This window comes from Phasianus colchicus, chromosome 1 (genome assembly GCF_987193195.1).
Source record: "Phasianus colchicus chromosome 1, bPhaCol1.hap1.1, whole genome shotgun sequence".
NCBI classification, from domain to species: Eukaryota; Metazoa; Chordata; class Aves; order Galliformes; family Phasianidae; genus Phasianus; species Phasianus colchicus.
Genome location: NC_143436.1, coordinates 183,790,662 through 183,817,728, shown reverse-complemented (window position 1 = coordinate 183,817,728; position 27,067 = coordinate 183,790,662). Strand labels below are relative to the sequence as shown.

The window sequence follows — 27,067 nt, the reverse complement described above, 5'->3', positions numbered from 1 at the left end:
ACTTATGGAGAGCAGCATGTTAGTTAGCACTGTGATCTGGAAGACAGCTTCAACTGCCAGCAAAGAATAAAGTCTAGAAAATTGTCAAATATACAACAATAATAATAGAAAGCCATCCCATTTTTACAGTCACTTGTTGCTTTTCTTCTGTTATGAGACCTGTTTGTAACTTTAATTCTTTAGAAACATCCTCCACTTCAGCGCTGGCTGGGTGCAACACCATGGCTTCTGAGTTCCAATTTTCAGTTACTGGATTTGACACTTTGAAGCACAGCAATGTCCTGACACTGAAGAATAGTCATTGTGCCAGTCTTCAAAGTGTTTTATAGTGAAGCAAATTCTAAAGCAAGATAAAGCCTAGGCACTGCAGGACCAGCATGAGGAATCAACAGTCCCCAGATCTGTACTCTGTGTGAACAGTCAAATGCAAATACTTACATTCACATAACTTTCCTGCCTTTAAGACTGCCACCTCTATTAGAACAAGCAGATGAGCACAGACTAGAGAACAAGTTTATATTCTGCCGAGGTCTACTTTGATTCCTACCTGCTTCTGTATCACAACTAATTTCTTAACCTCTTGCATTATCAATGCGATTTTCAGTCTCTGATGATATGCTACTTATTTTGCTTTTGGCAACATTTGATCTATAAGGAATTGTCATTTTATTATTGGTATCTTTTTCAGTAAAGCACATTAAGAATGATCTTCAGGGCAAAAAGAGAGAGTGCCATGAGTACATAAGAACTGTAAGTCTCTGAACAAAAAGGAACTGTATGAAAGCAGCTTTATAAAGGGATCATGTGCAAATTACCAAAAGCAAGATCATGTTACTCTGATCAGCTTCATACTTTTTTTTTTTTAACCAAATATAGCATTCTAATATTTCTGGACTGCCTTGAAGCCATTGATATAAGGCTCCAAAAAGTAAAACTGAACATCGATATAGGGCTCCAAAAAGTAAAACTGAAAAGGCTATGAACTGACAGCAGAGTACAGGGGAGAGGAGTGCTGCATAAAGAAGAGCTGTGGAAGGAAGGAGGAATGTTAAAGTCCTGAGACTTTGTAATTATTATTATTATTATTATTATTTCATTTTTTATTACTTAGGAAGGACAAAAGTAACATTCTGGATCTGTGCCCAAAAGTGGCTCTGTTCTGCAGTCAGTGGATGACATGCATTAGGGAATAAATGAATTAATTTTTAATATGGAAGTATAAAATGTGAATTTTAGTAATTAAAAATGAATGTCTGGGTTGTGTGAAAAAGTGAAATCAGCTGACTGCTGGTGACAGTCTTAAACCATGACACTGCAAATGCAGTTCTGTGACACATCACCAGAGGGATTCCTAATAAAAAGGGAAAAACATGAACAGCATTGCTCAGGCACCAGCACTCTTAAAAACCAAACAGCTACAGTGTCCTGGTGGATGCATGGACTACAAACAGTATTGAATAATCTTTCTTTACCATATAAATAAAGCCTAGCTTAGTTAAGGAACAACTAAAATATGGCACCCACACGTAAGTATGCTACGTGACTGAGCCGGGCAGAAGTATGTTCTGATATTCCATCATTGAAAAGTATACAGAGTGAACACTTATTCCACTGTTGTGACTGTGGAAATGGCACTTAATAAAATAAAAACCCAATTGAAATTGATACATTAACTCCAAAGATTTAACTTCATTTATTCATCTGCACAACAGAGGCAAGGCAACCCCAGTAACGGGGTTGCACTGAATTCTCTTAGTTTCTACAAAGTAAAGAATTGCAATGCTAAGTAACAATCATCAAGTTAAAATAAAAATAAAAATTCACCAAACAAGGCAATTAATTAAGAAAAAAAGAAATAACCATACACACGATAAAACAAAACTGAAAAAATTACTTCAGGTTACTGCTCGTTCCTATCTCACTCTCAGTAAAATACAAAACAATCATACAAACCCTATTTCAACTGTGTGGCTGGTGTTCCTTTAGGTCATGATTTGTTGGACTTATTTGTGCCTCAGACAAAGCTTTATTACTTTATATGAAAAAGGAAGACTCATACACCCATTTTAATACTGTAGGAAAGCACGTGTAAGAATAAACAAAATAAATCTGTGCCAGAGCTGTAGCTCTGCTTCCCCTGACAAAGGCCTGTGAGCAGTCCCTTCATGATCTTCCCCAGGTTTCACCACCTCCCTTCTGTGCACTGCCTGATGGGGAAGTGCCACCACACTGACCCTGATCACCAGTGAGAGATCTACAAATGGGGGCTCAACAGGCCTAAACAATTTTTTGGTGCTACAGAGAAGCATTTCCTGCTTTTTGTTCTGCTCTTCCTGTACCAGTGTAAATCATGTACCTATCTACTGAAGGCAGTAAGTTTACTTCAGTGTAAATGCAATAGTAATATGGAAGCAGCATCTGCAATCCTGCACAGGAATGGCATACTTGGACCTTAATGCTATGACAGAAAGAGGCCCCGTCGCCTTCAGAATAATTTTGTCTAGGAAAATATTTTAAAAAAATCCAGATTATATTCTTCTAAAATGATATCCTACAGATTTTCAACTTCTCTGTGTAACTTTCAATGCTTATCAAACGCTGCTAAAATGTTGTATGGTTTCCTCATAATAAAAAAAAAAAAAAAAACACAAGTAAAGTGATTGCCATTCAGCTTAAAATAGAATTTCAGCAAAAATTTTCAGATCTATGAGGGGAAAACTCTGACTTCTTCTTCAGCAGAACACTAGGATATACAATTAAATAGCAGCTATGGATTGCATAGTCTGCTTTATTTATTTATAAGAACCCACTTAGAAAAAGGGATTGTGGATGGATATCTGCAGTCTGCCCTGTAGTTCCTGCAGCTAGTTTCATCACGTGGCCTATGAAGGGAAGTCTCTACAAGTCACTGGTAAGCTAATGACTGAACTTTACAGTATTTATCTATACCGTTAGCAAGTCTTGCCCCTTTACTATCCTAATAAAAATTAACTGAAGTGTTCAAGCCCACCAGTTTCTAAATTAAAGTTCACATCAAACTTCAAAATAAATACAATTTAATACAAAACATTTGAAAAAAAAACTTCACTTGCAAGAACTTTCACTTGGTCTCAAAAGTAGTCTATACTATTTAGCCTACAGTACCCATTATGCACACACTCAATTTATGGGGACATGTGAGAAACAGTTGAACTTAACTGAGAATTGTAATGATGTGGTCTACTGTTTAGCAAGTTGCCTATTTTAGAGCCTTGTGTGTCTAGCTTCAAACAACTTAATATGTGATTTCTTTAAATTTGGTTACAAATACTGGAAAAAGAAAATAATCTCTCAAAAAAGTGCTGAGTTCCTCTTGTTCTTATCAAAACTAATGCAAAAAAAAAAAAAAGATCAAGACACGTAGGACAGTCTCATAATTTTGCAGATCACACCTACAAACAGCCTAAGAGACTGCAATCATGAAAAGAATGTTTTCCAGAAGCAAGTTAAAACATCTGTGACAGGATGGGTTTCCACTACCGTTCTCCATGAAGTCTCTTTAAATGATGGCATCGTGTTCATCACTGTAATAGAAACACAGTAATTAATGTTCTGCAGTACGATCATCAATCAGTACAAGAAACTGCCACCTAGTTGCTGCTAAGAAGGCTATTCTGTGAACAAAGGCCATCTTGCTGAGAAGGGCCAAGTCCAGGCACTGCAGGGCTCTCTGAGCCTGGGGACATCGCCTCAGTTAAAAGAAGCTGCTTCAAATGAGATGGATGATACTGAATAGGAAAAGCAACCTAGTTTTAAGAATTCCCAGTGCTTAAACGAAGACTGGGACAAGGAGGAAAGCTTGGAAGAAGACTGAGAAATGTTGGGTATAAATAGCAAATATGTTCTGCAAGTCAATAGTAAAGTAAAAAGCAATTCATTTTCCTTAATCATCACATGCCAATAAGGTTCTATCAAAATTTTAGCATTCATTACAAACAGCTGAAATAGATACAGTATGAACTCAGAATTATAAATGTGCTTTGTTCTCAGAAGCAAATGCTTCTGAGGAGAGAGGAAAAGAGAAATTCGACAAGGACAAACCAAGCCCAAGACAAGATGGCCCCCAAACCTATTTCAGAAAGGAGAGTTGTCTGGAAGAGGCTGTTGACATACTCTTTACTTTGTCCACCTGGGAAAATACCTAGAGAAAATGTTTAAAAGTGTGGTTTTCACTTGCAGTCTGTATGCTGTCTGAAGTTCATAGAAAACTTCTAAAGGATCTTGAAAAGATAATCAAGAAAAGAAAGTGTACTGTCAGCATGTTTCTTACTGCTGTGTAGGACCTACACTCCACAGCATGCTGCAGCTCACAGAAGGCTCAAAGTCACTGGTGTACACAAAACAAACAAGTGACTGTAGGTGGGAGCCAAACCATACCTTTTCACATGTACTTTTCTATGGAACACTTAGCTGCCCTCAATAGCTGAATACAAACGTATGTAGGCAGGTTGATTCATCTAGCAGATTTTAAGCGTGTACTTTAGGGTGGTAGAAATGATCTAACTAGTTTAGGTGCAGATGTCTATATTATGTTAAATGAATTCTACCTGATTTTACAAACTTGTCTAATTGAAGAATATTCAGTGCATACAATTTTATGGAACAAAATAACAGCAAAAAAAAAATGTCAGAAATCAACGAGCTGCCTTGCTCACACTGGTAACAATCAAATATTGAGCTTTAAAAATGTGAATAATGGCTCTATTGCCAGTTGCATGCTTTCTGTGAAAATAAATGAATTGTTTCAATGTAGCGGCTAGGGAGAGTGGAATATGACATGTCTGGCTTTGAAACTGGCTGCTCAAACTAAACTTGAAGGTATGTAAGAGGTGATATGAAAGAGAGATGGTAAAAGGGTTCCAATGAAATGTCTAAATAATGGGAACAATACACTGGGGGATGGAGTGAGGGCAAAGAGTGAACAGATAGAGTCTAGGAAAAAGTATCAGAAGAATCAGATGCCTAGCAAATATATTGAACATCTCACAAATACTGTTGTGAACAATCAGCGCATAAAGGGCGTAGAAGATGGCAGAAATATTTATAGTGCTAGCAAATTAGGATGAAAGTATACATACATGCATATGTAAGAAATACTTCTGGCACCAAGCTATTTAAGCAAATACCAGCCATGAAAAAATCCAGTATGTACTACACAGAGCAGAGCAAAGGTGTAAAAGACACCCCAGCTGTGGAACAATTCTTTTATAAAGTTGTTGTACAGAAGAAACCGTCATCCATGAGACTCAGTCACAGCTGGCATGGATGGAGGTTGAGTCTTGTAATGGTATGGTGAGGGAAGGAAAACTGAACAAACCGGAAAATGAAGAAAGAACACAAGTAATAACCACAGTGACTTAATTTGAAATAGCTGACAGACAAGGTCTCCTAAAAATAGTAATTATATACTAGATCACAGGAAAAAAAAATTAAAACACACAGAAGAGAGGCATAAGAATAATGAGGAGACACTGAAGGGATGAAACACAGTATCATAGTTAAATCTCTTAAGCTCAAATAAATTTACATCACAATAATATCCTTATTCTCCTTACTCCCCTTGAGAAAGTCACATGAATTGTCTAGGGAAAATGCCTCTGAAACTTACATAGTTCTGTACTGAATGCCTCTTCTTGAGTGGTACGTTTTGCACCCAATGTAGAGAATAACTAGGACGCAGAGTGTCAGCACAATGCCACCTACAAAACTGCCCACGTCAAATCTGGAGGCTCTGGCTATGACAGTCTCAGATTTTGATGTGGCTGAAAGAAGAAAACAAAAGGCAGTTTTTACAAGATTTGTTTCAAGGGACTCGTTTGTATCCTGCACTCCCCAGATGACTCACATGTCATCTAAAGACAACTGGACAAAATCTACATAGATCAACTGGCAAGATAGCAGCCAAGCACGCAAACATTTTTTAAAGTTCCACAATGTGATGTGCGAGCAGTTGATCCATCTGCTGGCTCTCTCTGAAAAACTGTGATTGCCACTTCTCCTTTTCATCTTCCTCTTTCCCTTGTCTTCCCCCACTCTCTCCTTCTTCCACATCTGCTGCCCCTCTTACCCAGGTCTCATATTTTTCAAATCCTCCATTTTAACTTACTAAGCTTGGCCTGAAATTACCTAGCCTAAAAGAAAGCTGCTTTGACTCAGATGAACACAGTGGGTCAGCCTACACATGGTCCAACAACCACCAGGACAATTAAGTGATGGGAGTAAAGTACTTTTGGTGGCTATTAGTTGCTGGCTGCTCTAGTCTCACGGGCATGCTGCCTCAATCTGCAGCTAAAAGCAGCTAGACTGAGCTCAGCTCCACAGCCCAACACAAGTGTCCACCAGACATCAAATACTAACATAGATAAATATTGACTTCAGATAACGTAGCTTCAATGTGAAAACTGGTTTCATCTTCCACAAGATGATCCAGTTTGTGCCTGTTTGTACTTGCCACAAGGCGAGTTACTTGGCCAAATAAAAGTTCTGCTGACCTACCCAATAAGGTTTTACGTGCAAGGAAAAAATGATTTCTACAGTTATTGTTTTTGTATTCAAAAAGTGTAAAAAGTGTACCTGATAACTTTTACATGAAGTGTGAACCGTCCACAGTCATAACCCATTCTCCATTAGGAAGAAAAGTAACTACACTGCTACAAATGGGGCAAACAGAGCTCAGCCTCGCTACCAAGCCAGCCACTTTTAAAGCCACAGGTCAGCTCAGACAGAGGAAGTAGTAAAGACGTGTTCATATATACTGTAGAAGGGGGAATGGAAGAAGTACTGAGGTGGTACTCAAAAGCCTACTGCCAGCTCTTAATGAACAGGCTTTCTCCTAACATCATTAATCTCCTTGCTGGTGGCTGCCAATTCATACTACTTGCATTTGTATTTTTTTTCTTAAGTATTTCAGATCATTCAGGTTAAGTGAAGCCTTATTAAGTCTGTGGAGCCCTTAAAAGAACGTTACTGTGGCCAACTAAAATATGTTCTCTTGCTTTTCAGCATGCAAATATATTCCCTTTACTACACCTACTGTAAAACGAGGCTATTATCTAGAATTGTACAACGTGTCAACATGTGGAAGTGTGAACCTACCTGTAACAGACGTGAAAGAAATTTTAGAAGTGGTCACTGTAATATTCACTTGTGATGATGTGACTGATGAAGCTGTAGTTGATCTTGTCTGGTTGGTTTCAGCAGGCTGAACAGAAACGGTGACACATGCAGTGGTGCTGGTGGGATGGCTGGCATTGGTGGGATGGCTGGCACTGGTGGGCGTACCTGGGAAATTTTTCATTTGACATCATTCAGAGAAACAGATAAAGTCAATTGACGGCATACTCACTGACTAATGACAGAATAACAATGAAAAAAAAAATTGCATGGACACCTAGGTTTGCACACAAGCCCTTCCCCCGCTCTCTTCCTTTGGAAAGGCCTAACTCCCATTTCTAGGGCTCAAGATGAGGAACAGCTTTAAGGAAAGGCCTTAGATAAAACCTGGATCATATCCAGTAATTTTTAAAAGTATGAATGGTAACACTATTCAAGTCCACAGAATCACTCCTGACATAGAATATTTTAGTAGTGATTTAATTTTAGTTGATTTAATTTACCTTTGAACAACAGAGTGATTTTATTAAGGTTGTGTGCATTTAAAATTATTTATGTTGAATTTAAAATTATTATATGTTGAATTCAAGTGTCAAAATTTTTTCCACACACGGTGAAAAGTTAACAGAATGAATCCTGCTATCTTGTAGCATTTATTTTGTAGCAGACTACAGCAGAGGTTAAAGCAGAAGACTGGAATGTTATTTCACAAGTTCGGTTGATACCTAACATCTTTAACTTTTATTCTGCTTTTACCTAACACTTCCTCTTTCCTCCTCACTGAAAGCAACAAACTATTCAGAATCGAAGTACCATGAGACAAAACAAAAAAAAAAGAGCAACAATAGAGGAGATTGATATTTATAGCAAAATACTAATAGTGTTAGTAGAAGGCAGCCAGCTAGAATAATCATAAGAAAATTACCTATTTTTCAAGGAACTAATGAGAAACATAATGAGAGACATGAGCCTCTTATGCAACTGAAACCTCTCTAAGCAGATAATACGAGGCAAACAGCTTCTACACATGAAATAATTTCAAGGTGAAAAAGCTCCCTTTGCACTGTCTACTGCTGTGTTATTTCTCATACAATCTGGATTCATTTTTAGACACCAAAGCTTTTCATTATGCAGATTCAAACATCCAATTACACTTGTGTTTTCCTGAAATTATCTAAAGCTTAGAGCACTTGCATAAAGGATAGTTTCATCTCAGTTCCGCAGCAAATCTGATATTCAGTTTCTGGGTTTTTCTTTGCTTCCAAAGAATGTTATTCCTGTAAACGTGGTCTAAAATGCAGGAAGCCACACACAGAACGTTGTCTTTGCTAAGACTTTGGTTTCACTGCTTTCAATACAGACATAAATGCCAAAAACATAAAAAAGCAAACACTGTGACAACATAAGCATTCAGAAAGAGGAGGCCTACGAACCACTTTTCTGGGTCATTTAACATTAAAACTACTGAAACAGCCCAACACCCTCCCCCTCAGTAAATATGATTTATCTGCCTCTTTGATGTTATCCTTGTACTTTGCTCTAGGTGACACCATGAAATGAACATTCATTGGATGGAACAGATGGAGGACCACACTGTGCTTACCTTGTTACAATTAGGAAATTCAGTTCCTCTATGAAGCATGTGTAAGACACATCAGATAAAGTTCAGGGCACATTTTAATACTGACAGGCAAACTCCCCAAATATACAACCATTCATAAATATCAAATAGTTTCTCATTATAGGAAATAGAAATCTATTTAGAAACTATCAACAGTCATGAGATGAAATCACACCTAGCAACTACATTCTTTATGTAATAAAGACAGAAACCAGAAGAAAAGGCAAATTGGAATGCAATTGCCAATCAATCACAGGTAGCTTTTTAGTTTGTTGGGATTTTCTTAAATTAATTATTATTTTTTATTATTTTGCTGTGTTTTTTGAACCGCCATCCCAGAGTGTCAAAGTGGCCCATGTTTCTGAGCATTACAGCGGCTGATGGGTCCAGGTGTATCATTCTTAGACTATACTGTACAAAGATGGTATTTACTCTGTGGGTACTTAATAACCCTTAAGAAAACATAAGCCAGCAAAAAAACAAACAAACAAACAAAAAAATCCAAGCAGCTATCATGAGGAATTTCAGCAAATTTGCACATTACTTTCTCCCTGTCACTTTCTTATAAAGAAGAAAAAGAGGATCGCTAATAAGATTATAACACTTGGTAATATAACATGCATTAAAAGAAAAATCTGGTTGTCTTCTACAGACTTATCTTCTGTGATATATTTAGTGCCAGTCATTTCAGAACATCAGTGGGAGGTTTTCAGAGGCATGTAGGAAATTTGGGAAGCTGACATGATTTGGGCTCCAATCTGTTCTTCTTTCTCTTTGAAAAAACTTACTCATACTACTTTATCAGCAGAGCTAAGATAAAAGGACAGATGTTCCTAGCAAATGTTCTTTCATTTTTTATTTCCCTAATTACCTTTCCCCAAAAGACCAGCTGTGCTTCATTGAACATCATGCTAAACACACCCAGGCTGCATGAGTTATTTTTTCCTACCTACAAAGGATGCGTGCCAGGAGCACAGTTCAGGTTTACGACAATTTTTAAGAGACAGTTATCTTGTTTTGTAAAGTACCTTCCCTATCTTATATCCATTCGAGCTACATATACAGTGTAATGATAGTTCTTAGCACCACGCAATACTCTTTGTGTAACTAACCTCTCAAACTGCATAAGCACTGTGCTTGCATCCAAGTAATTATTATTGAATGTCTTCATAAAATAAACACTCTCCTTTTCACAGAATATGATCTTCCTATGGAATAAGATTTTCATTCTTGCCATGAAAAGCAGAGACTAAGCAAAATTAACTAGCTATATGCATCCAGTAATAAACCTGGTACTCTTCATTCTGAAGAGATTATTAAAGTGGATGTGGACTATCTTAAAGTCTATGAAGTTTCTAACAACAAAAAGAAAAAGCCTCCCCCCAAAAAAAAAAAAGAAGGATGTGAACTATAGATCGGGTGAAGCAAGGCACAGCTATCTGTCAGATTGGGAGCGTACAGGCTCAGGCTGCTTTTTACAGTACAACTCAGACCTCTGCGAGAAGTCCATAGTCAGGGCTGGAGCGCAGGGTGGATTAAGCACCTGTGTTTTACAGTGGCTCTGCACATGACATTGCCTTAAGGTATTCAAGGGGATTACCAGAATCTCTCCACTTTCTGAGTAAGGCATGCCTAAACTGGTATATACTGCAGGCAATGGAATGAGAAACTGCACCACTTCCTTGCTATACAAAAGCATTTGCAAAGTTTTTTTGTTGTTGTTCTCCACTGATGAATGTTTTAATGGAACTGCAAGCAAATCAGGGTAGCTCAGGTTATCTGCATGTGGCAGAGGCACAAAATGAGAGTTGTACTGGAAATGCAATGACTTACCTGGGACTTAGGATCATCATAAAATTGCATAAATGCACAAAGTATCTCAGGGTAGGCATATTTCTGCCCTGCTTTCAAGGGACTTTTGGCACAAAGGGGACCCAATTCATGCATAGAACCTGTTTTTCTTCTCTCAAAAACAACCTTTTATCTGTGCATCACAGACTGAACGACTGCATGACATTAATTCTTACCCAGCCTCTGCTGATGTGGTTAAATATGCCTGCACAAGCTCTTCCAGAAAATCATTTTCTTAAAGTTTTTCTTTTTTATTTTTAAATAAGAAGCCCAATTAACATAGCTAAGGATTGGGGAGCTGCAAATCCAAGTAGATAACCTGCACGTTTGTGTCTCAGGTCAAAAACCTGCTTTCAAAATCTACCAGCTGATGTGATAAAAATGTTTCTTCTTTCAACAAAGGTGTGTTTTGTAAACACATTACTTATGTCAGAGCATCACAGCTGCAACAGTACTGCCCCAAGAAACCATTTTTACCTGTAGTTTTTTTGTGAAGGTGTGAAGGTAAGATACTCAATGCAAAAATAACCTTGACAGATTGTCCCAGATCTGCTGTTCATGTCTCACTTGAACTGCAATGTTTTGTGCTAAGACATCTAGAAAGACTAATTTCTGTTGTGTAAGGTGCCATGAACTTTACCTAAAAGGAAACAGTCTTATTCTTGAAACACAAACCCCAATGCTTTCATTATACTCTACATCTATTTACTGTGAAACATGATTAAACAGACATGCACTGTTTACACAACAACATATTCAGCTGTATTCCATGAAAATGGAAGAGAGAAAGCATCAACATTAATAACGACCCCACTTCTTTTGAATTATTTCCTGAAGCTTTATTTTTTGATTCTTACTCTTCTATGGCATCTCTTAGCACTATTTTATGTTGCATCTCTATCTCCTAAAAGAATAAAACCTTTCTCAAACAACCACATCTCATATATAATGCTTTAGAATTTGGTATCGTTTGGGGGTAGTTTTGGAGCTAGCTTCTAGGACCATAATAACAGGCAGATGAACACACGTACCTGCTGCAGATTGTGTGGATGGCACAGCAGAGGAATTGGATAAAGTTCTGTTTTCTTCAAGAAAAAAAAAACAAGAAAATAAATATTCATTTCCACTTCAACTTATTATAAACTACCAACAGCACAATACTCCATGTTTGCAGCTCCAAGTGGAAATAAAGCAAAAAGTATTCCATCTCAATCCACGTGGTTTTACCCTTCTGCAGAATGCTTACAGACTTCTTCAGTTATCAACCCTGTTCTCACTGACTCTTGACCTACTCAAGCGTTATGTTTTTTCCAGTTTTTATTCCTCCATTTCAGTTTCATTTCCTGTCTCTCAGTCTCTTTCATTTTGCAGCACCTCAATTACACACTGGGTTCATTTTGGTTCAGTTACACACTGGGTTCATTTTGGTAACATTTCATAGTTGTGACATAGGGATAGAAAAAGCTTTATGTTGGCTCATGCTGTCTCTACACAATAAGGCTCCTGTGAACACACCTATTTCCAAAGACTGTTCATATTTTTGTCCTTCCTTCCTTTCTTTCACCTCTAATCTTCCCGTTTTTTTTTCTTTCTTTCCTACTCATGCTACCTCTGTGTCCCAGTGTCCTTATTGCTGTAATCCTCTTCAACATTTCTTAAAGGCCAACAGCCTTTTCTGCCTAGCAATGATCTCCTGGGTTGCTCTGAAACTCCCACTCCTGCAACAGCCACTCACATCCCTCCCTCTAGTTCTGCACTGGAGATGCACATGGTCATTCTTTTCTTTGAAGTAACGTGTCTCTCACAGCATCCTCCCACACTGCTAGTGTTACGAACCTAGCAGGAACTCTACTGCTTTTCATCATGGTTGGAAAACAAAGCGCATAACATAAGAGACAACAAGAATAGCAGTGCAAAGCAGCAGGCATATCTCCTTTGGAGGGATCTTCTCAACACTAAATAGTCTACTCCAGATCAGCTTTGTCAACTGTCCTTGCAATTGGACAGGTTATAAACAAGCTCAGATGTAAGAAGAAATGCAACGTTTGTGTAATTACCAAAAAGAGGAGGAGGAAAGGGCAAGAATTTTTTTTTTTTTTTGGAGGTCTAATTATTGCCAACTAGCACCAGCGTTGAGCACTAAACTCACAATTTTTATACTGATACCAGAGATATTAAGTTACAGATGCAACTGACTTTGAGAAATGGTCTATGATTCTACAATTACAAATACATTCTTCCTCAGATATTTTGCTTTTTCTATCAGCACAAGCCACAGACACACCTGGGGCTAAACATTTCCTACACTAGCCCAGTGCTGTAGCTATGCAGCTCTGGGCTTTCCTCAGGTTCTGAGTTCTTGTTTCTGCAACCGCAGGAACACATCTGGACATGGACTGCGTGCTCATACAGGTGAAAGGAAGCCACGCACACCGAATTTGGGTGCGAGTCACTGATGTAATCAGTACAATGACAAAGTGAGTCATTGAGCTACTGTCTATTGTCATTGGCTATTCACCCCATTTCTTGCCCAACAGAAAATGAGATGAGCAAAGGGATACAGAGTAAAAGTGACTCAGGGAAAATCCCTTCTGCATGGGTGGCTTAAACCCCATGCATTGCTTAAAGGCGTGCACCTTAATGCAGCCAAAAGAGATAACACTGAAACAAACACATGCTTTAACAACAAGCTCAAGCACAGTAGATCTGGAATCAGTTTTGATATTAAGAATATTCAAATGAATAAGTGCCTTGCCTTTCCCTGAGTAGCACTGAAATAACAACCCGACAGACTTTTTACTTGCTTCTCTTTTTAACTGTAAATCGATGCTGGCAGATATTTCTAGTTCTACACATAAAGCTTTCTCATTTTGTTCCACCTCTCTGGCGAGGAGTAGCATCCTGTTGCTCCAGGGTATCTAAGGGCATAAGAACTGACTTGGTTTACACTGTTCATCAGTTTCTCCTAAATATCTTTAGTTGTTGGCAAATCAATGTGACAATCAGAGTACCTCCATATTGCCTTACAGCTGTTCATGAACCACTAAAAGCTAAACCATTACTGGGCAGTTCAAGCTATGCAGTAATACGCATGACTTTTCTCAACACTACTGGAACACAGAAAAAGAAGTGCCGGAGTATTACCTTGCGTTACAGGTGGTGAAGTCACATTAGAGCTTGTATTGGTGACATTCAGCTCTGCAAAGGCATTTCCAACTAAAAAAAATAAAAAATAGTTTAGGTGTTTTAATTCCAGGAGGAGAAAAAAAACAGTTAGTATAGCAACTGCCGCTTTGAGCATCCACATGACTAAGGTACTGTGGGCAGGAATTAGGTAACGATGCTATACAAGCACGGTACCACAACAGCCTGCTCTCAACACATCACAAATGACAACAGTCTCACTATTCAACCATCACATGTACTGGAACTCCTTCCCATTCCGTTTTATCTTCCCCATCAACACCAAGTTCTCTTCTTCCTTGAGATGTAAGGAGAATGAAAGAAGTAAGAGGAAGAAGTCAGCCATCTTCCTTCAGTAATTATATATGATCCACAATATCTATGGCAGAAGGGAGAGAACTTCTCAAGTAGACCTTTTCCTACGGGGCCTCTGCAGGCAGAGGAGCGCTTGCTTCATCCCTACATGGATATCATACTGTTAAGAGTAATAGTGGCCTGATGAGTCTGTCCTCAGGCCTGGTTCTGCACAGCAGCAGCAAGATGTAAACACAAACCATGCAGAATGCAAAGCCTGACACTCACACACCTGCAAGAGGATCAGTTGTGGATCCTACCTTTGTCCAGCACTGTTTAGTGTTTTTCACTCACACTGTTTTTCACTCCCCACAACATTCTGTTAAAGGAAAGAAGTAACCTGAACTAAATGTCTCAGAAATAAGGCATTTTCTCAGTAGTAGAAAGAGCTCAGACTGATAAAGCTTGTAAACACAAGTGAGAACATGCAATGCCCTTCCCTGCTCAGTCAGCAGAATGGGCTCCCTGGAGGATGACATGGAAGTTAGAGAGGATCAAGATCTCACCCAGCTTCAAAGATATACTTGTTATTATGTTTTTTAAACCAAAACTGCTGAATTCCTTAATTTGATTTAATTTGCAACTGCTCCAGCAGACAAAGACATCCTAATAAGGGGTAGTGTAAAGGATATGCCATGATGGAACACCACCACTATTTCCAAACTGTTCTCCATCCCCAAACAGTGGTTTTAGTATCCAAAATGTGTACATCAGTCACTGGGGAAACCAAGAGGTTTTAGCCAGGGAAACTGTAAGGACATCCTGGGTCACAGCAAAAGGAGAAGCATTACACCCTTCTGCATAGCTGTGGCAGCAAGGAAGCTCTGTGCATGAGCAGATATATCTCTTGAGGCCACAGGATGAGCTGAAATGTTGCGGTGTGAAATCCTGGGCGGAGAAAATCTGCTGATGTTTGCTTGTACTATGATTCAGAGGAGAAAAAAGATCTTTGTGTTCATTCTTCACGATGAACCGAATCAAGGAAACGCCTGATTCCAACAATGCACCAAAGCTCCAGATACCAGAACAGGACAGAGAAAGGGGACAAGCAGCCTTTTCATCAGACAGCTCCATGTGTTCCTCTCTTCAAGGTCAAGCAGAGGTGCAGCTACAAACAGCAGCGCCTGTGGCGGGCTGGGGTGCACTGCAGGCAGGCATGCTTCCTGCCAGATGCCACAGCACAGCTGGTTGCAGCAAGCACTTTCAGGGCCTCTCTGTAGTTTTGGTGGTCTGATGCATACGAAGTTGTAAGCCCGAGACAATCTGGATACACAAACATCCAGAAGGGCAAAATCAACCCAGTTCCTCCAGCTTTATGGCTGGAAGGCAACTTCCAGGAGCAGTGTTCAGATACAGAAATAGATGTGAGAGCTGAAAATAAACAGGATGTAATTCTAAATTGACATAATTTCACTGTATCCGGTAAAAACCAACACGGTGGGTAATTCCCACAAGCTCTTAATGTTAGAAATGCGCAGTCTCCAACTGGGGCACACTCTGAATTGCAGCTCCCTGCAGGTGCAGCCTGGCAGGAAACCCACGCACCAATAGTGGCACAACTCAGGCAGTGCCCAGCAAGAGACGGGGTGGTCTGCTCACTCCCACACTCAGGGAAGATAAGCACATTTTTGAGCATTCTCAGGCTTTATACCCAGGCTTAACTAAACCCAGTGCTCCAGAAAGATGCTGGAATAGGACTCATGTTTTCTTCTAAGCACAGCTTTACATATTCACTTTGTGGACATTTCAAAAGTCATCCAAATTGTGCCTGGGAACCTTTCTTCTTCAATTCTGATGCAAAGCAGGTAAGGAGGTAGGTTTATCTCCAAGCCATTCTGCTTCTGTTAGTTTAAATATAACAACAACAAAGTAGAGAGGCACTGACAGCGCACAGCTTGTTGTGAAGATCTGTGCTGGCACAGCAGCCTTTGATCAATCCAAACATGTTCAAGTCACAGTACTGGAGCGGTAACAGCAGCAACAGGAACACCACCACCCCCAGCATGCTCCAACTTCCAGTGGGAACAGATGAAACTCAAATTCTGGAAATTAAAACACGAACTACCCACTGACCCTAAATCCACTGCAACAGGCAATAACTGACAAACTGTAAAACCCAAGACTTGCTATCCAAACACTCCATTCTTCTTTTTCCCTTGACTCAACAAGGGATTTTTGATACCAATTTTTGAAGCGGCCTTGAGCTAACAGAAGGTTGTTGCATGAGCCCGGCACAGAGATCACACAGGATTATCTCTGCAGCAATTTGGAAAGGTTGCCATGCCTCAGCATTGTGAAATCCATCTCACAGTCTTGCAAAAGAAACCATTACGCAGATGCTTATGGAAACAGCAGGGATCAAAGTAACTGACACTCAGCTTCAATCAGTTGGAGACTGAAACACAACTACACCTTTTGCTGCCACACAAGGATTTAAACGAAGTACAGAGACATACTGCATCCAAAACACCACATTCACTGTCAGGCCTGGAGACACTGCTTTTTCTTGGTCTCACAAGCAGCTCAGTGCAGGTGGGCTCACAGGAGGAGCTGTAGCTGTCTTTTGAATGAGCTGGATGGGGTGAGCTGCCTTGTGTCTCCTCACTAAGATCACAGAACCACAGAGTGGTTTGAGTTGGAAGGGACCTTAAACATCACTCAGTTCCAACCCCCTGCCATGGGCTGATTGCCCCCCACCAGCTCAGGCTGCCCAGGGCTCCATCCCACCTGATCTTCAGCACCTCCAGGGATGGGACACCACAGCTCTCTGGGCAGCTGTGCCAGGGCCACACTGCCCTCTGAGTAAACAATTTCCTCCTAGCATCTACCCTAAATCTCCCTTTTAAGTTCTTGTCCCACCACTATTAGACCGTGTAAAAAGTCAGTTCCCTCCTGCTTTTAAGTACCACTTAAGTATGTGAAAGGAAGATGTTGTGGAACCAGCTGGATTTTATGGAACAGTGGATTCTTGGATTTTTGTAGACCATAATATTTCTTCCACTAACCTGACACAGAAACAAACTTTCTAGCAGAGTAAAAAGAGTAAAAAGAACAGTATCATATGGAAATAACTAGTTGGTCCTAAAATCTTAACAGGAGTGAGGGCAAACCTGCTGCCACTTTCATGCTTTGTAACCTACACTATTTGTTGAATTTCACACTTTCTCACGCAGCACTCCTAGTGAAGCACAGTAATGCTAACGAACTGAACAAACTTCAGTTTCTGAATAAGTGGAGGCCGACCCAAACGCAGCTGTGTTCTAACCACACACATCCAAACACACTGAAACCCAGGGGTTTCTGCAGGGCTCCCTGCCCCACCCCACAGCCAGTACCTCTGCAGGTGCACCGAAGTGAGCCTCATAAAGGCATGGTTTTTGTGAGCAGGTTATAACGGGATCACACAGCCAAGTGTGATGGAAGGAGTACCTCACGGTGGCGAGCCGGGCCCTGCCCTGGGAGCAGCCACAGCACACAAGGGCAGAACCACGCAGCCAAAGGCAGCCGAGGCCCACCTGTAGAGGGGGAGGCGGCAGCCGGCCACAGCACAGGGATGCCAGCATCCCAGCAGGGCGGTCCGTGCATTGTAAACACATTTTAAAAAATCTTTTTTAGAAAGCTTTTTTTATTATTTTTAGTGCAACAACGTTCTTTCATTCAAGTTAATTTTGATTTTGGTACTTTTTTTTTTTTTCTTTGCATCTTTACTTCAGAAAGCTGCGACGTACGGCATGGGGCATTTCAGCCTTGGAAAGGGCAGCACAGGCAGCTCAGGTTTCTGCATCTCGGCTTTTATCCGAGCGCACTTCGTTTACCGCCTGAACGCGGTCCTCTGCCACCCGAACCAGGCTCGAGAAAGCGGGTCAGTCACGGAGCGGACGTGCTGCCGTAGCGCAGGGCAACGCGACACGGCGCACCGCCCGCCCCGGCAGCGGAGCTGAAGGCAGCGGGACCCGCCGGCCGCCAGGACAGCGCCCGAGGACGGGCAGCGCAGCCCGCGCAGCAATACGGAACGCAGCGCCACGGGAACCGAACGGAGCCCACCCCAGTACGGCACACACAACTTCCCGGCCGAGGGCCCGCCGCCGCCCCGAGCCGCGGCCCCGCAGCCCCCAGCGCTCCCCGCGCTGGAGACACGGCCGCGGGCATCGCCCGCCCGTCCCACGCTGCCGCTACTCACACGAACCGAGCAGGAGCAGCAGCGCGAGTGCCTGCAGCGCGCGGGCAGCGCCGGGAAAGAAGAGCCGCATGGCCTCGGAGACAGCCGCGCAGTGCCGGGACGGCTGCGGCACGCCGGGCGCTGCCTGTCCGCGCGGAGCGGGGCGGGGCGGGGCGGGGCGGGCCCGAGGGGCGGCCATGGCGGCACAGCCCGCCCGGAGCGGCTCGGCGCACGCTCGGGGTGGGGCTGAGGCGGCACGGTTCGTTGTGCCTCTGCTCGTGCTTCGCGCCGTCAATAACGGGAGTGAAGGCCGCAGGGGGGTCCTGAAGTTTTCCCGCGCGCTTGGACAAACTTGACCCTCATTAACTGTGAAATCAACTACGAGGGCTGTAGAAAAAAATAGAAGGGGACGACCATTTTCAACGCTTTTCAGTTTTCTTGTGTAATTCTAACTTAAAATTGATTTTGAAAACTAAGGAGAGATTTAGATTAGACTTTGGGGAAGTTTTTCACTCAGGGCAGTGAGGTCCTGGCACAGCTGCCCACAGAGCTGTGGTCCCCATCCCTGGAGGTGCTCAAGGCCAGGCTGGATGGGCCCTGGGCAGCTGAGCTGGTGGGGCAACCAGCCCAGGGCAGGGGTTGGGGCTGGGTGGGCTGTAAGGTCCATTCCCACCCAAACTATTCTGTGATTCAATGTTCTTATGAATTAAAACAGCTACTAAGGGAGGAAAAATAACTGCATATGCTGCTACAGACTAATAGGAAAAACATTTTTACTGTGGGACTTTGTCAAAGTCACAGTAGGATGTTTAACACGACACCTCCACGTTCACTGTAGCGCAGAGATATTTGCATGCCAAGCACAGCATCTAAGGCACAGAGGAAGGGCCTGTCTGGACAGTAGACACAGCTGTGAAGCATGACCCCGCTACACACATTTGCTCTGTAAGTCCCATAGAGCGGTGAACTAAAATTTTGAACAAAGGTTTTGTATTTGGTGGAAGTAGATAATGTGTGCTATACCTATAGGGTTTTCTTGTGCTTTTGTTCTCTGCTTTCTATCCAATTCTTCTGAGTAAGGTACATGAAGACCAACATGCGTTTTTTTCCTGTGAATTTTCTGAATTGATTCCCCAAAGCTTTTCATTATGACAGCAGTAATAATATCTGCAGCTAGCCTAACTCCAATAAAGGTAAAAATACATCTGTTGGTAAGTATAAGGGCTTCTAGTTATAAGAACAAAGCTGCAGTGAGAGTTTTCTATTGAGATAATTATTTAGAGGGTAAAGTATTAATTATGCAAGTCCGTCAGCTCTTGCACAACTCTAGCAGGCATCAGGCTTAGGACAGACTGGAAACAGTTTTGGGGCTAGCCTAATTAACATTGCTCAACTTGTATATCTGCAGGAGAAGAGCAGCCAAACTACACCGAGCAATGACGTCGTGGGAGATATGTATGTAACTGCAGTAGAAGTGATGAGTTAGCAGGAACTGAGATGTGTTGAAAATCAGTACAGGCTCTTTACTGTGTAGAGACAGAGGTGCTGGAAAATTTGATGCTTATTGTTTTGATATGATCTCATTTCGCTAGGTGCTCATAGCCCTGTGGGACGTGAATTCTGGACAATTATACCTGGGGGTGGAAGGGAGTTGTTCATATGCTAAGTGCTGGGAAAATCTAGTGGAAGTTACCATCTCCTTCTGGTATAGTCTAATTAATGATTCCCTATCAAGATTCACTAAAAAAACTGGGGTTGGTGAGGGTTTTCTTTTTCTCATCCTAATCTTGCTTGTGGTATTCCGTGTCAGGGAGCAGCAAAAATGGGGCTACCCCTGGACCAGATGACTGTGTGCAAGGGGTGAGAGCAACATAGGCAGGAGCTCTGTGAGCAGGTAGCCCCAGGTAGCCAGGTGATAGCTACATGGTGGTCAGCCAGCAGTCTCAGACACGGTGTGTCTGATGCAGTCTGATTCAGTCTGATCCAGGGAGTCCAGCTGGGAATGGCAGGAGATGGCTCAGGAACAAGGCTGTGACATAAGCCCAAGGTCAGCGCAGGGAACGGGGCAGAACATGGTGCTGCTCCCATTGTCAATCACTAAGGGCAGGCCTGAGGTGAAACAGAGTTCTGGATGAATGAGCAGAGGGCACATGGATGGAAGTCCCAGGGTTTGTTGTTGTCAGTTCGGGCTCAGTAGTGCACTCATGGCCCTAACATTCACACAGGTTGTTTCATTCTTCTTCCACAGAAGTTCACTTCCATAGTCTGCCATCTCTCTTTATTAACTATCTTCCTTTCTCAAGATTTCTGACTAATATTGTTAGTGCACTTTTCTCTTAGACAGCAGTTGCTCTACAAAGATCAAAGCACCTAATGAAAATCAAGTGCCATGGACTCCTTATTTTGACTTCAGTTTATAGTGGAAGCTCACAGACACTTTGGTGATGACTGGGAGGGAGTTCAAGGTAGGTAACTTCTTGCTGTTGTCTGTGACAAAAATGGGGTTGCTGGTAAGTGCAATTGTAGCCACTTTGCAGAGGTGATACCACAACTGTTTGTAATAGTGGAAACAGTACTGAAAAATGTAGACTCATTATTTACTCAGTGAAAGTTTTAACCACTATAGTTTTCCTATATCTCATCAATGAGGCTGCCATCTCTCCCATTGACATATTTTATCAGCTGTCTCCTTTCTCACAGTGCTTGAGTAACGTTAAGTTAGGTTACATCCAGAACAGAAATTCCCAGCCTGTACTTAGTTTGATGTCTGCTGTGTCTAGATCCATCTTGTACAAGTTTTTATTACCCACCCCAAAGGTCTTATTTCAAACATAATAGATGACTTTGCTTTATAAATCATGTTGCTTTTATATTCTGAGATGTCAGAGTTAAAGCAACATTGCTAGCTCAGCAGAGTGCTTCTGTTCAGGAAAATACAGGAACATGCAACACATTTTGCTGAAATAGTAGCAAGAGTAATTTTAATTCATGCTTCTTGGTGCAGATTTAACACAGGCTCTGTAGAAACCTGCCCTTAAGTGAAATGAGAACCATTGGTGACCAGAGTGTCTATCTGTTTAGTCAGTGTTAACTAATCTGCATTTATTTCCTATGAGAGGAAAAAAAAAAAAAAAATGAGATAAAACCTCAGCTCTCCTTAAGCTGAACTAGAAAACTTTTGTCTACATCTGAGTCAATGCAAAAACTGAAAATCAGTCAAAGTTCCTTTGTGCTGAATGGATTTCATAATTCTGGACAGTCTAGTAAGCCGTAGATTCCCCTTCACATGAGTGAAAGATCTTGGTTGAAGTTCTTTCTCTTCCCCAAATTAGACTCATTTTCACTACATTACCCTTCAGAAAAAATGGGAAGGGAATATGATACTTCTGATCATATTAAAGTACGTTTGAATGGACAGAAAAAGTTCTATGTAAATGCTTTACAATATGGAATAAAAACATCCGGAAGTGTTGTTTTTATTATCTGTAGGATGGGATGAATTATATTTCTTCTTACCTGGATTCAATCCATGGAGGCTTTCATAAATATCACTGGAGACTTTCTGGACTTAAACTGATGTGTCTCAGAGATTAATTTGTCTGTCTCCATTTTGTTCAGATGGTTTCTATTTGGTAGTCTCAGGAAACATAATTGTTTCCTTCTCTCATTGTAGGCTAATCTCATGATACATGTACCATTAGAGTAGGCTTATGCTTCTAGATAAATCTTAAAAAATGTATTTCTAGTCCTGGCATCTGTGAAATTGGCTGTACTCTCTCACAGAATGAACTGCTTTATGATATTTGACAAGGGGCTAGTATATTCAAATGCTTTTCCTTCTCATTCCTCTAATCGGAATTTTGGTCCAAAGCATTTTTGTGTTGAATATTAAGGGAATCCTTCATACCTTTGGATGGAATGTATGAAAGTCATGTATGTAAATAAGGGATCAAAACAAAATTTTAAAACTACATTAATTTGATACAATTTAAGCAGATGCTAAGAGGAATATTTTTTAAAAAATGATAGCCAGGAAGCTATCAGGACAAGTAGCCAGGACAAGTAGTCAAGTGGAATGAATGTGTTAACAATGGATGTCCATTGCTAGAAGTGTCCTAGTTTTCACAGGAATCTGTTGTTTTGCCTCTGCATTATTACAGTATCAGGAGGTAAAAAGGGCCGGAGCCCTTGTTGTTGTCTCTGTGGGTCTTGTGTGAATGCTGCTGTTACAAGGAGTATATTCATAGAATCACAGCATCATAGAATCATAGAGTGGCCTGGATTGAAAAGGACCACAATGATCATCTAGTTTCACCAACCACCAGAGCAGGCTTCCCAAAGCCACATCCAGCCTGGCCTTGAATGCCTCCAGGGATGGGGCATCACAACCTCCTTGGGCAACCTGTTCCAGTGTGTCACCAGCCTCTGTGTGAAAAACTTCCTTCTAATATCTAACCTAAACCTCCCCTGTCTCAGTTTAAAACCATTCCCCCTTGTCCTTTCACTACCCACCCTCATAAACAGCCACCCCCCTCTTGTTTATATGCTCCTTGAAGTATTGGAAAGCCACAATGAGGTCTTCCCGGAGCGTTTTCTTTTCCAAACTGAACAAGCCCAGTTCCCTCAACCTTTCCTCATGGGAGAGGTGCTCCAGCCCTCTGGACCCACTCCAAGAGGGGCTGGAGCTCCCAGCATTGAGCTGTGCCTGCTTGTGCTCAACAGTTCATTTTTAGCTGCTTCTGTCATGTTCATGAAGGAGGAGGATGCTAGTGCTCTCCTTGTTTCCAACACATGCTAATACAGGCCTGTTATGAACACGGCGTGGTTAGGTTAATTTTTATGAAATGAACATTCCAGAAAGATGAATGCAACCACCATGTAAAACCAAGAAGAGATCCTGGTTCCATAGACAATAAGCTGACCTCGCGGCAAACATGCTATGACAATCACTGAGTAGAAATCTCAAGATCAAAAATGAAATAGAAAGTAGTTTGAAATGGAGACAGAAGGAATATGCAGAACACACTTCAATAAAAGTTGGGCTTTTAAAATATTTCTGTATATGTTGTATTCTGTAAAACAATAGTTTTTTCCCCACACCTAATAGTTTGCTGATCATGGCAAAGATTTCTAGTTTTTCTTGTTTTGAGCAATCGTGCAGAAAATTGGAAGAAATAGTAAATAATAAAACATGAAGATAAATAGCAATGATGTAAATGCTTTTTATAATCTTTAATAAAAAGGAGTGAAGCAAATATCTTTCACTGGTGTCAGAGCCTGAAGGAGCTGGCTGCCTGCAAATGGGTGTGCTGGACTGGTGAGCTGGTCACGGTTTGCTTTGGAGTGCTCTCTTAATAAAGTGAAATCTCTCTGCTGCTGCTTCTGGTCTCTTTTTGCACTCCTCCTAGTGACATAAATTTTGATCCCAAACTAATTAGGTCCAGACTGCTTGTTATCTCAAGCTTGCAATTAACTGCAGCATGCATCATCTTACAAGTTGTTACGCTCTTCTGATTAAAGTGTAAAAAGAAAAAGTGTTTCATAGTACAGTTTTGAAACATAACTCATATTTATCTTGATAGATTCATTTAAAAATATTCTTATGTTAAACACATATTTTTTTCTTCACTCTTTGAGTAGCGTGAGAATGTCATACTTGGCTTTGCAAAACATGCAAAGCACTTCCTTTATAAGCACTGGCATTTCTGGGCGAGGTCTGGCTCAAAAATCAGAACAGAGGGGGTGGAAACAAGGGCACAGGTTTTAAATTGCCAATTAGCTTAAGGCTCTGGATCTCATCTAGACACTATTATAATTCTGTAGATTTGTTTCATTATCTGATTAGCAGTTTCATTGGTTCAAAATATAACAAAAATTAATGATAGAAAGGCGGTAAATGGGATTCCTTTCCATAGGAATTAAAAGAGCACTGTGTTGTCTTTCCTGGCAAAGCTGACCACAGAGGCATTTGAATCATAAAAATTGCTCGTATACATTGGTAAAACAAAGATTCTACCATTATTTTGAGATGTTACTGAGGTATCATTATGACCCAGGACTGTATTATGTATTATTATTGTTGACTTAGCTGTATAATTTTCTGAGAAAGTGAGTATTGGAAAAAAAAAAAAAAAAAACCAACACAAAATCCCCAAGTACATTATGAAATGTTGGAAAAAATCTTTAAAGTCTGCCCTGGAATTGAACGTAATACATGGCAATATTTCAATCAATAAATTCAGAATATCAATCATTCACGTGCATCTTCTTGTGAATCTGTAAGGAATTCCATAGGTTATGGATGATTTCCAAGGAAAATGGTAAGAGAATGAATTGCACTTCTTTAATGGCCTCAGATGAAGATTACCGGAGACAGCACAGAGCACCCCAGTTGTGCTGTCAACAACAGAAGTCCTTGTAGTGTGGAGTCCACACATAGGGCCAGTGTAGCACAGCTGCCTCTTATCATGCTGACCTAAGGATAAGACTCTTAGGCTACACAGGACATTCCATACTGCTCTTTGATAGGCCAGTTGTCGTGTTTTGAAACACCCATGTGATCTCAGAGCATCCTCTGATCTGCCTGACCTATATGGTGGCCTTCTTTAACAGAGTGACATCATCAATGGACAACGAAAGGGCAATTTATGTCATCTACCTGGACTTGTGCAGGGCCTTTGGTGCTCCCACACCACATCCTTACCTATAAACTGGGGAGAGATGGACTATTTGGTGAGTAGAGTATACCACCAGCATGTTTGCTGATAACTTTCTGCCTTGTGAGGCTCCCTCTGAAGTACTGCGTCCTGGCCTGGGCCCCCCAGTACAAGAAAGATGTGCATCTGTCGGAGTGGGTGCAGAGGAGAGCCATGAATTGGGCTGGAACACCTCTCTTATGAAGAAGGGCTCAGTGAGCTGGGCTTATTTAGTTTGGAGGAGGCTCTGGGGAGACCTCTCTGCAGCCTTCCATTACTTGAGGGGAGTTTATAAAGTGGAAGGAGATCAACTTTTTACACAGTCTGATTGTGATAAGACAAAAGGGAATGGCTTTAAACTAAAAGAGAGGAGACTTTGTTTGGATGTCAGGCAGAAATTCCTTACTCAGAGGACAGTGGGGCCCTAACACAAGCTGCCTAGAGAAGCTGTGTATGCTCCACCCCTGGATGTGTTCAAGGCCAGGCTGGATGGGGCCCTGGGCAGCCTGTCTGGTGGGAGACAACTCTGCCCACAGCAGGAGGTTTGGGGCTGCACGGACTTCAGGTTAGATGTCCTTCATACACTCCTGGTCCCAGGAGGCCACTAGAGGGACCTATGATGGATCCTGTGCCAGGTATGGCAGCTCTGTGGTGTGGGACAGTGAATCTGAGCCTGGAAAAAGAGGCTGTGGTTTTATAAAATTAATTTTATTAATTTTTGTTTCTTATTATTCAAGCCTATTTTATCTGGAAAAAAAAAATATATTTCTAACTCAAGTTTGTTTTGCCCATGACAGTAACTTGTAACTGATCTCTCTGTCAACATTCCAACCCATGAGCATTTTCATCCAATTAACCTCTGTCCTGCTGAGGAGGGACAGTGAGTGGCTGGTAGGCATCTCGCAGCTGGCTGATGTCAACCCACTGCAGCATGTAATGCACTGCAGTACTGCTGTTTGGAGAGTATGTATTGTAGCTACAGGCCTTCTTGTCATTTTAGCTTATGAACTCTTCTGCTGTACAGTTCTAAAATGGTTAGTGTTTGTAATTGTGTAATAATTTCAGCACACATACAAGCCTGTTTGCTTCCATTTTGTTGATTGCATCCCACTGGGAAAATATAAAAATAGTTGGATCAGAAATAAAGGAAATGGCATAAATTCTCCAAAGAGAACATCTCCACAATATTAATGAGGTTTTTGGGGAGAACTGAGAACAGGGTTCTGTCTTTCGTTGGGAATTTTTGCCTTTTCCTCATGGATCCGTGCTATGCTTAATGGACTGATAGCTCTTTAATCGTGTGGAACTTTAATCACCATTTTTTTGATGTAGCAAACATGCAATAGAAACTACATGAGATATATTAGTAAGGAGGAGTGCAACACTGACTTTCATCCTGCACTGTGAGAAACTCAGGCAATCAGTTTTGATGAACTTCTGGCCACTTATCCCTAATCCCATACTGCATATCCTACCCGTGCCTGTTGCATTTGTGGGGGTTGTGCTGTGCATCAGATCAGTTTAATGAATCCCATCTGTTGCAAAGAGGCAGATTCATTGTTTTACTGGGAATATCTAAAGATGCCATTGCCTCTCTGTTCCCTCTGGCCATAGAAACATGAGTTCAGTGATTTGGATAAGCTGGAAGAGACTTCATCAAAAAGCTGAAGAATCCATAAGTGAAACAAATAAAATGGGTAAAAACCACACATGTGACAAAGCAGTGATAAGAGTCCTGTACGTGAAGGAAAACTCTGTGAGAAAAGATAAAGGGTGTGTGAAACCAAATGCTATTCCTCCTTTCTTTTTAGTGACTACATGCTTACTAAGTGATTTTTAAAATTATTACCATGCAGCTATTCCAATAGAGATTTTGAAATTAAATTTATTTTCAAATATGTATTTTTCTCCTGATATATTCAAATAATTAGCCTGTTAATTTATAAAGACAGCAGATTGTCGCAGAAGCAATTAATGGCTTCTGTTTTGCAGGATTTTCAAAAGTCTCAGCCCATTTTGCAGAACTGAGTACGAATCATGGACTACTCCACT

At 41.1% G+C, this 27,067-nt stretch overlaps 1 protein-coding gene and 1 long non-coding RNA gene across 3 annotated transcripts; one reads left to right on the top strand and one right to left on the bottom strand.

Moving 5' to 3' along the window:
* Nucleotides 1-1,665: 1,665 nt before the first annotated feature.
* Nucleotides 1,666-18,487, bottom strand: TMEM123 (transmembrane protein 123). Of its 2 annotated transcripts, none has more exons than XM_031595882.2 (6): nt 18,342-18,487; nt 13,769-13,840; nt 11,656-11,709; nt 7,135-7,320; nt 5,648-5,801; nt 1,666-3,563 (listed from the first exon to the last, which is right to left on the bottom strand). In XM_031595882.2, the coding sequence occupies exons 1-6, from the start codon at nt 18,409-18,411 to the stop codon at nt 3,539-3,541; spliced, it is 561 nt and encodes a 186-aa protein (XP_031451742.1). In that variant the 5' UTR covers nt 18,412-18,487; the 3' UTR covers nt 1,666-3,538. The 2 variants fall into 2 exon arrangements, with proteins under 2 accessions (XP_031451742.1, XP_089990068.1); XM_090133942.1 differs by having other exon boundaries at nt 18,348-18,487.
* A 97-nt stretch (nt 18,488-18,584) lies between these two features.
* Nucleotides 18,585-25,949, top strand: LOC149920284 (uncharacterized). Its single transcript, XR_016471417.1, has 3 exons — nt 18,585-20,785; nt 24,933-25,052; nt 25,813-25,949. It is a non-coding gene; the product is annotated as an uncharacterized LOC149920284 (long non-coding RNA).
* The last annotated feature ends 1,118 nt before the right edge of the window (nt 25,950-27,067 follow it).